The sequence below is a fragment of the Bubalus kerabau genome, chromosome 15, assembly GCF_029407905.1.
Source record: "Bubalus kerabau isolate K-KA32 ecotype Philippines breed swamp buffalo chromosome 15, PCC_UOA_SB_1v2, whole genome shotgun sequence".
Taxonomy (NCBI): domain Eukaryota; kingdom Metazoa; phylum Chordata; class Mammalia; order Artiodactyla; family Bovidae; genus Bubalus; species Bubalus kerabau.
Window position 1 is genome coordinate 23,833,925 of NC_073638.1, and position 10,573 is coordinate 23,844,497.

The 10,573-nt window shown below is 51.1% G+C and overlaps 1 protein-coding gene across 5 annotated transcripts in view; it reads left to right on the top strand.

The window, feature by feature from the left end:
* The window catches only part of TTC12 (tetratricopeptide repeat domain 12), a 47,703-nt gene extending 37,427 nt beyond the window's left edge, over window positions 1–10,276 (top strand). For 4 of the 5 annotated variants that reach the window (XM_055548075.1, XM_055548077.1, XM_055548080.1 and 1 more), the window contains 9 exons: window positions 458–550; window positions 1,602–1,662; window positions 2,670–2,807; window positions 3,262–3,360; window positions 3,806–3,874; window positions 6,423–6,524; window positions 7,915–8,014; window positions 8,789–9,014; window positions 10,112–10,276. In XM_055548075.1, coding sequence (XP_055404050.1) covers window positions 458–550; window positions 1,602–1,662; window positions 2,670–2,807; window positions 3,262–3,360; window positions 3,806–3,874; window positions 6,423–6,524; window positions 7,915–8,014; window positions 8,789–9,014; window positions 10,112–10,187 — 964 coding nt within the window. In that variant the 3' untranslated portion in view covers window positions 10,188–10,276. The remainder of the gene's footprint in view (window positions 1–457; window positions 551–1,601; window positions 1,663–2,669; window positions 2,808–3,261; window positions 3,361–3,805; window positions 3,875–6,422; window positions 6,525–7,914; window positions 8,015–8,788; window positions 9,015–10,111) is intronic. The other variant, XM_055548078.1, reaches the window with a different exon arrangement.
* Window positions 10,277–10,573: the final 297 nt, after the last annotated feature.

Here is a 10,573-nt window from a genome sequence, read left to right on the forward strand (position 1 = left end):
ACTCTCTGAAATTTCATCTCATGTATTCAGCAACCTGTCAAAATCTTGTTAAATCTTTAATCCATCCCCCGCTTCATTAGGGGGCCTCCCACTTAGTCATCAGCACATTAGTAAGCGTGCCATTTAGATGTCATCTGTGTGATTCAGCTTGGCCATGCCAGAGTCACACAGTAGAGGCACCAGAGGCCTTCCAAGTCAGCGTCTGATGATCAGTGAATGCAGGTTAAAACTGTTCACCCCCCTGGAACCGCACATTAAGTGGTAGAACCGTTCTCATGGCAGAGTACCTGCCTTGCTGGGGTGGGCAAGGGGTTGGGCTTCCTGGGGACATGAGCAGCCCTTTCAGCTCACTTTGCTCAGGTGCTGACTCCTCCCTGGTCTCCACGCCAGGCCCCCTTGTTGGGGGTGCTGTGAGCTGGAGGTCAGCCCACCCTGAAGGCGTTACATATGTTTGCAGGTTGTTGGAAGCTCTGGTGTCATTCCTTGACTTCTCAGATAAAAAGGCCAACTCAGCCATGGGACTACTCACAGACTTGGCTCTGCAAGAAAGGTAATTTTTCTTGCCAGAAACTGACATCTCTTCTTCAGCCTCTGCTGCACCGTCTGATCTTCTAAAATGTGCGGCAACAGGAGGTTGGGCCAGCTGAGGATTCACTGCGTAGGAGAGCTGATGTCCCCAAGGGCTGTGGTCAGCACTTCATCCCAATCCCTCTGCGTGCAGGGGAACCTGGCCCTCAACAGGCTTGGAGGCCATCATGTACTTAGAACAGCACCTCTCATAGTAAGCAAACCTACTATTATTGGGTGCTGGTGAAGCTTCTTCCCCTAATCAGTGCCTAACAGGAACTGCCTGGCGGACGTGTGTTGAATAAATAGGAAAGAGAAGGAGGAGGGAGGAAAAGGAGAAAGGGATGGGGAGGGAGGAGAAACAGGGGAACACAGGGGAGCCCTCCTGGGCTGCCAGTGGTATAATGGGTAGCCAGCCTCCTGCCTTTTTTGTTTGTTTGTTTTTTTCTTTAGCTGATGCTGGAGAAGACAGTAGAGATCTTAGATTTTCATAACGTTTCATTTTATTTTTTTTAATGCCTCTTGTTTTGTTTTTAATTTCCTCACCAACATTAGGGCATCTTACCTGGAAATGGTTATATATAGAGAGAGCTCCTCATGCAGGTAGCTGGCCATCGGCAGGGGCTGGGGACAGTACTAGCCTGAATATCAGGTGGAGGCGTACATGCCATGGGGCCGTCCTGACAGATGTGACATGTAAATGTGCTTACACCATGTAACTCAGAGCAAGGGGAGGGCAGGGGTGGTGCGAAGTCAGTTTGCAGAAACCTCAGGATTCCAGCAGCTTCTGCAGAAGAGAGCCGACCTCTGAGATGTGTTGTTTCACATTGAAGGCCAGTCTCCAGGCTTAGAAGTAGAGTAAAGCCACATGACCTACCCAGTGACGACCTTTTCTGCTTCCGAATGACTCCTTCACGCAGGAGCAAATCACAGGGGCCCACAGCTGGACTGTCGGTTCCGCTACCTGAGACACTGCACTTATGTTTTACTTTGCACGGTTTAGAAATAAGTCACGGCTGATGTTCTCTTGACAGATTTCAAGTCTGGTTCCAGACCAGCCTTCCAGACGTCCTTCCGGTGCTGACGGGCGTGCTGGTGAGCCAACCCTTGTCTGGTCACCTGCGACAGACCGTCTCGGGAGCGTGCACAGGGCTGTTTCAACAGGGGTTTGCCTCCTAGAACTCCCGTTGCCTCTCGGGTTGATTGATCATTTATTCACAGCTGGAATTTACACAAGTCTTGGTTATTGGAACAGTTGCTGTGGGGGCAGGTGGAGAAGGTTCATGGGCAGGTCTGGTTGCAGGGGAGGAAGGCTGCAGGCAGTGAAGGCGGAAAGTTGGTCGGTCTCCACCCGTCCTCTCCTGACCCAAGTCCTGTGATAAACTGTTGTTGCTGTTGTGATTCAGCCACTCAGTCGTGTCCGACTCTTTGCGATGGCCTGCAGCACGCCAGGCTTCCCTGTCCATCACCAACTCCCGGAGCTTGCTCAAACTCGTGTCCATTGAGTCGGTGATGCCGTCCAACCATCTCATCCTCTGCCACCCCCTTCTCCTCCTGCCTTCAATCTTTCCCAGCATCAGTCTTTTCCAGTGAGTTGGCTCTTCACATCAGGTTGCCAGTGTCATAAGTACCCCATGCAACCCTGTCCCCTGAATTGTCGTCCTGATCAGGAGAGCACGTGTGGTGGTTGGAGTCAAGAGGGAGAAAGGTGCAAGTGTTGGGGGTAGTGGGGGAGTCCTTCAGAAGAATGTGCTGTGATGGACCTGTCCCCAGTGACCCATAGAATCCTCAGGGGTCCTTGGAGGGTGCATGAGCACCTTGGTATTTCACAGATGTGGATATGGAAGCTCTGAGAAGAGACAGGACTTGCCCCAGTGCCCCCAGCTGGTTGGCGGAGTGACTGGGACCAGGCCAACGTGCTTTGGGGTCTGCCCCTCTGTGTGCCTCCTTCCTTTCTGCCAGCGTGACCCCACTGACATCCCCATGTGACATCAGGCCTTCTGGTTCCCAGACATTTTGGAGAGTGAAGGACACGCGTGGAGATGATTCCGGCATTATTCCTCTGCTCTCTTCAGATTTGCTTTCTCTTCCTTCCCTTTCAGAAGAGAGATCCCAAGGTCACCAACATATCAGCTCTCTGCCAGTGTCTTGCCATCATGGGGAACTTCAGCGCTGAGGCCACTGCCCAAAGACAGATGGCTGCCTCCGAAGACTTCGGGGCTGCCTGCTTGGGCCTCATGGTATTTCAGCTTTTCTGTTCAGAGCTAGTCTTCTACCTGCTTTGGGTCCATGGGCTTCTTCTTAATTATCTGACTTTTCTAAAAAATCTGTTTGAGGGTGCAGGGGCTAGAGGCTTACCCCGTCTATAACCCTAGATTTGATGGACAGCTGGCCTTAAAGAATTCTCCAGATCAAGTCTCCTCCACCCCGGAGATGTCTGGAGGGTTCTCTGTGAAGCTGGCTTGAGCACCCATTTCAGTAGCTCCCTCTTCAATTTGAACCCAGGGCCAGAGCCCCACAGCAGAGGCGCCAGACACTCTGTGCTATAAATCGGTCTCTGATTTTCCTGCATCACTTCAGTTCATGACTCTGGCCATTTAAGGAGTGTGAGAGATCTGGGACCATCACCAAGGGGAACAGGTGACCATGACAGCTGCAAGAAGATCACATGATCACCTTGTTTTGTTTCCCAAGGCCAAGTGTGAGGAGGATGCGGACCTGTTCAGAGATGTCATGTATGCCCTCCTGGGACTCGTGATGAACTTGTGTCTTCAGTCCCCCTTTGTCTCCGAGGTACCGGATTCTTTTCTCCCTACCTTAACACATTCTGTTGCATAGAACTGCTCTCGTTGCTTTGAAGAGGCTAGAAGCAGGGGACTCAAACCCTGGCGGTGGGAATGGGGAACGCTGGGCGGAGGTCCCACCCCTGCTCTGCTGAGGGATGGATGAGTCACTCTGTAAGTTATTCATTCTGAAAACCAGCTGAGTGTCCAGGGTGCTGTGCACGGTGCTAAGTTCCGCATTTACACAGTCAAATACGATGTGACCCTCGTAGTTTGGGGAGATGAATGTGGGAAAGAAATGAGAGCAATCACAGATGTTGTGAAGGAAATGGGGACTGACCTGGCGGTGGCAAGGAGGGAGTGGGGAGTGGTCGGTTCTGTGTGAGCGCCCAGAAGGAATCTGCAGATGACCGTGGCTGGGACAGGCAAGCTCCTTCTCGTGCTCCCTGTTGTAGGTTTGGGCCCTGGAGGTGAGCAAGAAATGCCTGTCTCTGCTGAACAGCCAGGATGGAGGAATCCTCACAGTAAGCTGCCCCCAGGGAAATCCAGAAACCGCTTCCTTTGTTGTTCTGTTTTGTTCTATTCTGCAGTCACCACGCCTTTGAGCTTCTTCTGACTCTCTGAGGCATCGGGCAGACATATTCCTCAAAACGATGCCCATAAGCACAGAAATACTGAATTTGCCTACAGGTTCAGGGGATTTGGTGACCCAGCCCCCCCCCCCACAGTGCCCATCTGTGGATGCCCTAGAATCTAGGAACTCCAGTTAAGAACCCTTTTTCTTGAAGGTGTGGAGCTTAACAGCTGACACCAGGTCATATCTGATTTGTCCCATATCAAACCATCCTTACGTGACTTGGACAGGCCAAATGATTTTATTTAAAATCTTTTCTCCGGGCACATATTTTAAAGGCAGTGATTCTGGAGGAGTTTGTACACAACGGTTTTAGCCGCCTTGGAGATAAGTGCTGGAATGGCTTTCTTGCTTCTGTTGCTGACATTTGGATAAGAGAACTAAGGCCTGTGGTTAGCACAGTGTATCAGGAGAGTGTTGAGATGATTCAAGAGGCTGTTTGCCATAATCGTAGGATGTGTTCTTCACTCACATGAGGAATCACCCCAACATTTCTGCCTATTAGGTCTGCCTATTAGGTCTCTAAACATGGAGAAACAGTTGGAGTCACATCCAGGGCAGATCTGGGAAACCAGCCCTTCAAGAGTCACAGCCTGGGGACTGGTTCAAGGGTTGTGAAAAGGTTCCGAGTAGGTCCAGCGAATCCTCTGTGTGACCAGCAAGCTGACAACTTCCCTGCAGTCAATCCAGACTTACAGCGCAAAGTGTTTAACCTGGGCTCCAGGAAGAGGTGGTGGATCTTCAGGTTCCCTGAGACCCCCAGCAAGTGTATAGTAAATTCTGCACGTCTGTGCATTTTCATGGGCTTGAGGGGCGCACCACGGTTTTCATCAGATCCTCAAAAGAGTTGCATGACCCCCAAAGTGGTAAGCATCGCTGTTCTTGGGGACTTGGAATCTTCTGAATGGTGGGCCTAGTGGGTGAGCTGTCTCACTGATGGTAAGTTATTATAGCCAGTTTCTGGATGATGGAGAACAGCTGCAAGACTGATGATTAATGAGGCGGCACTGAAGACGCCTTCGTGCAGGGGGCAGACGAGGGGGGCACAGCAGGCAGGTGGTCAGTGTGTGTTGCAGTTCTATGGAGAAGACAGAATTCCAACTGCCAGCTACATAAGCAGAAGACAGAAGCAGGAGATGAGGGGGCTACATTTGGTAGCCAGGCATCTATTCCTCAAGCATAAAATATGAGCTTTTTTTTTCCTTAAGGAATTGAAAGACCAGAGAAAAAAATGTTTACTTTCTAGTAGTTGAGAATGCCACCTCCCCACCTGTGAGTGGTCAGACTCCCCATAAACACAACATACCCAGACATACTCCTTTTCTCATAAATGTGACTTGCAAGCTGAGAGTCGCAAGGCATTTCAGGAAAGCCATACAAGTAAATAGACAAAGCAGAGAAAGCAGAAAATTTGAGTCCAGAAAAAAAATAGAGATGATGTAGCAAAGAGAGGAAAAAGCTAATAGCTAAAAGGTCATTTGTATCTTCAGAAAGATTCAAAATGGTGTTATGGCCATAAAACAGTAACAACTTGCTATTAAAAAAATTCAGAACTGGAAAATAAAAATCAATAACGTCTCCCAGAAATTAGAATAAAAAGATTCAGGAAAGATAAAAGTCCCAGAGGATCAACCCAGGAAGTCTACCGTGTAATAAAGGTCCTGCTGGTATCAGAGCCCCACAGGAATACAAGGCAGGACTTGCTTGCTGAGGGGTGAATGCTGGTCCTTTGTGAAGCTGGAATGGGCTGAGCCTCTGTGCACCCAGGGGCCGTGTTGGCAGCCCTTCAATTTGAATCAGCTACCCAGTAGCTTTACTGTAAACATCAGTACTTGCTATCAATTATTCAACCACTGTATTTTTAAAATCAAGGTACATGTTTTGCATCTAACACTAATGATTCTTGCCTCACCAAATTACTTGTTAACTTTAAAACGTCACCAGCATTTTAAGAAAAAAAAAAATTTATTGAGGTATAGTTGATATACAATTTTTTTCTTTTTATTTTTTTATTGAAGGATAATTGCTTTACAGAATTTTGTTGTTTTCTGTCAAACCTCAACATGAGTCAGCCATAGGTATACATGTATCCCCTCCCTCTTGAACCTCCCTCCCGTCTCCCTCCCCATCCCACCACTCTAGGTTGATACAGAGCCCCTGTTTGAGTCTCCTGAGCCGTACAGCAAATTCCCGTTGGCTAGTTGGTATACAATTTTATATAACTTTCAGGTGTATGGCATAGTGATTCACAGTTTTTAAAGGTGATGCTCCATTTATGGTTATGATAAAATAGTGGCTATATTCCCTGTAGTGTACAGCATAAGCTTGCAGCTTATTTATTTTGTACATAGTAGTTTGCACCCCTTAATGCCCTACCCTTTTCGTGCCCCTCTCCCCATGGGAAAGTTTAAGCGCCCTTTCCTTTCTGCTTCACTCAGAGAGCTGCTGGCGTCCTCAGCCGTACCCTTTCTTCCTCTCTGAAAATTGTTGAGGAGGCCCTCAGAGCAGGAGTGGTGAAGAAGATGATTAAATTCCTGAAGGTAAAATAACTTCATTAGTTCCAACCCCCGGAATTTCCAGGAGTGTCATCTTTTATTTGGGGAACAGAATCAAGGAGGCCTTTGTTCAGCAAAGGTCCTGCCATTTCCCCTCTGCTAATTTCTAACTTTTCGAATGGGGATTCCCTTCTGCCTATTCACCTAGACTACTCTGACCAGCAATGTAAGATTGTTGGACAAATAATTGTTCATTAGGCACATCCATAAAAATGCTTACCACTCAAGCCTAACTTTAAAAATGTATGGCCTCTGTCTTCAAAAAAGATGGTCTGAGTGGTGTCAACAAGGTTTCTCAGCCCCTGGTTCTGTTCATGTTTTCCTGCTCATGATGCTCTTTCCAGTTTGCTGGAAAGGTTGGGGGGTACCTCCCATTTATGAAATATGTAGGCTTCAGAGTACCCACGTGATTTTTAAAAGCATGTTCAGACTTTCTCTGCAATATGAGTGCAGTGGAAAATCCCATGGACAGAGGAGCCTGCCAGGCTACAGTCCATCGGGTCAAAAGAGTCAGACACTACTGAGGGACTGAGCACACACAGAAACACAAGAGTTAGCTAGATTCTCCTGAACCAGGACATCAGTTACTAGCTTGCATCTCTGGGTCCCAGTTGCGATATACATGCCCAGTGAGGTTCACTCACCTGAGTTAGCTTGATGACCCCACAGGAGACTTATTCATAAACGCCTAGGCTGAGTGGCACCAAGGAGGGTGCTCTGTGAGGGGGCTACTGCTGGGGCAGGGGTGGTATCAAGGGGGCAGGATGGTGGGTCTGAGTTTAAGCTGCCGCGTGGATGATGGTCATCATTTACTCTGTATAACTCTTGCATATCCACCGGAGCCTGCTGAGTCCATGTACACACGTGTGTGCCTTACGCATGCGTTTCCTCACACTTGCATTTTAAAGACCCCTGCATAGGGTGATTTTAAGGGTTATGATTTGACAGTTATCCCCTCTTAAAATGACCTAGGTTTGTGATGTTCTCCATGCAGACCAGTCAGCCTGGCAGCCCTAGCAAGTCAGCCCTCATTCTCAAATGGTGAAATGACCTTGGAGGGCCTTTGCCTCCCTTCTTGGTAGATCTGCCGGTCGACAGCATCATTCTTTTCTCAGCCCCTCACTCCTAAAGCCTTCCACAGATAATTATTCAGGTGTCCATGAGAGGCCTCCATTCACATCCTTCTACAGAGGATGTGAGTGACCCTGCACCCCAGCAGGGACCAGGCCCCCTTGTCCGGAAGCACACATATTGTCAGCAGCGCGCTGTCAGGAGTTTAAGAAGCCACAAGCATAAGCCCAGCTGCTCACTGTCATTTCTGGCCAGGAACAACCATAGCATTGATTTCTTGCTCTCATTGCACTCTGAAATCTAGGCAGGAGGCCAGACTGCGTCACGTTACGCAGTCAAGATACTTGCCATCTGCACAAACAGTTATCAGGAAGCGCGAGAAGAAGTGGTAAGACTGGATAAAAGTAAGTGATCGTTTCATTAAGCAGAGCCCACATTAACTGGGAGGTTAATCTAGCCTCGAAGCTGCAGAGGGAGCTGCGGGCAAGGAGGGACGAGAGATCGAGGAGGCTGTGCCATGCCTCCCCGCTCTCCTGCATTGTGTTCGGGGACCCTGTCACCTCACCTCCAGCTCTGAAAGCCTTTACTTAGCTTTTGGAAGCTCACGGCCACCGTGCCTATGCTAGAGACTCAGCTGGGAAACAGCTCGAACTAAGATCGTTTCCAAAGCACTCTCCTTAGACGACCTAACACGGGTCCTCTCCCTTCCCGGGGGAAACACCTCAGTGACCATGCACGATGGGGAGTCCAGTGCGGCTGTGATCTAATCACCAAACTGCTGCTGTCAGGGTGGGCAGGGCAGTTCCCCTTGTGGGTGGGAACTGAGGGGGCCCACCAAGTGGGGAGCAGGACCCTTCCCTGTGGAGCCTTGTCCCGGGCCCCGTGGGTCCAGGGCACCGGCTCACGGCCTCCCGCTCAGTCAGGGGATGTCGAGAGGAACAGGGAGGTTCCGCACGGGAGGCAGAGAGGATAGACCTGTCTGAGGCCGAGCCAGCATTCCTGGGACGGCTGAGTGCTATGGGCTCCTGAGGCCACTCAGAGACATGGCCAAGAGCCGAGGAGCACTCAGTAGGGATTTGTCAAGCGGGTGACACAGCCGGCCTTCCACCGCCCCCTCTCCGTGCCCACCCCCCACGTCCCCCTGCCAGCCTCCCTGCCTGTTCTCCTCTGCCCCATAGAGTTCGGGGTTCTGATGCAGCTGCTGGACTCAGAGGATGAGATCCTGGTGGGTAACGCCACCCTCTGCCTGGGGAACTGCATGGAGGTGCCGCGCGCGGCCTCATCCCTGCTGTCCACGGACATCGTGCCCGTCTTGCTGAAGCTGGCAGGCAGCGAAGCCCAGCAGACAGCCGTGCAGCTGAACGCAGGCATCGCCCTGGGGAAGCTGTGCACGGCGGAGCCCAGGTGCGCAGGGCCAAGGGGAGCCAAGCTCCTTCTCTGCAGGAAGTCCCCCCTACCGACCCGCCCAGGACACTGGGGAGCGCTCAGGCTGAAGCCAGTGAGGGGACACAGCATGGAACAGGGGTCTTTCCTGGCACCAGCAGCCATCGTCTTCTCTCTGCTCAGCTCCCGCAGTCTCCTCTTTCCTCTCCTCCTCCCTCTCCTCGCACCATCCCCACTTCTCTCTCCTGCCTTTCTGTCTCCTCTGCTTTTCCAGAAACAATTAAACCTCTAACTTCATTTTTTTTTTTCCCCGCGTGGGGCCTAAGCATATGGAAGAGTGCTCTGTAGGGTACATTCTTGAGCTGCAGAAAACAGGCGAGCTGGGGGCGGGGGAGCAGCCCAATGAAGAGCACCCGACAAGCCAGGCCAGGAGCCTCTGCGTGGCCGTGCCGTCTCAGCTCGGCTCCTACTCCGCTCTGTCCTGATCTGAGGCACGGGAACATGTGGTCCTCGTGCTCCTGGAAGGCACCCGTGTGCCTGAGCGTGGAGCCCTGGCCCCCAAGGGGTGCCTTCCGCGGCAGGGAGGGGCTGTGGCCAGCCCACTTTCTTCTCTCCCAGCCTCACCCTCTGATCCCTCCTCTGGAGAATGTGGGAGCTGGCCTGGGTCACACCTAAGGTCCTTCCAAGTTCTGATTGTTCAAAGGGAAGGAACGGATGAAAGCTTTCTTCTACAGAAAGCAAGGCGCATTAACCAGGACAGGCTCACCGTGGCAGCCTGCCGGGCAGTCCCTGAGAGTATGGCCCAGTGGGTCTCTGGCACATCTGCCACTTGCACAGTGGGCATTGCCATGTTCCCTGGGCCTCCTGGGGGCTCCCCACTCACACAGCGGGTACTGCCGTGTTCTGTGGGCCTCCTAGGGGCTCCCCACTCACGCAGCGGGTGTTGCCGTGTTCCCTGGGCCTCCTGAGGGCTCCCCACTTTGATCTTCAGGGAAACAGCTTCTGCCCTGTCCCGCCTTCCCAGCCAGCTTCTTCCTGAGCCAGGGGGATGCCTCTGGGCACCAGATGTCTGTGCCCTGGCATTTATGTCTTGGAGTTTTGTGCTTTGATTATGACAGGTTTGCTGCTCTGCTGAGAGAGCTTCACGGGATGGAAATTCTCAACTCTACGATGAAGTACGTGGAGAGTTCTTGAGAGACGAGGCGTCTGTGCGGGTTTTGCCTATGACCGTTCACTCTGGTTGTTCCTGTGCTAATAAAGCCTTTTTGAATATACGCTCCAGATCAGAACGTGGCTTTTCAGAGTGCTCGCCGGTTGGTTTTCATTGGCCGTGGGACCTTCCCAGACTCTGATAAGTAATGGGTCTAGTTGGGAACTAGATTTCGCCTAATACCTGTCCTGCCCCTTTTGTTGTTTTCTGCTGGCATTGCACTAGAACCATCAGGTTTTTCAGCAGTGACTTCGACCTCTCTCTTCCAGCTCTGAAGTGCCAAGACACAGCCCTAGTGACATCTGCGAGGCAGTAGTCTCTTCGAGCCTGGCCTGCCATTGTGGCACGAAGTCTTTAATTCAATGGGATG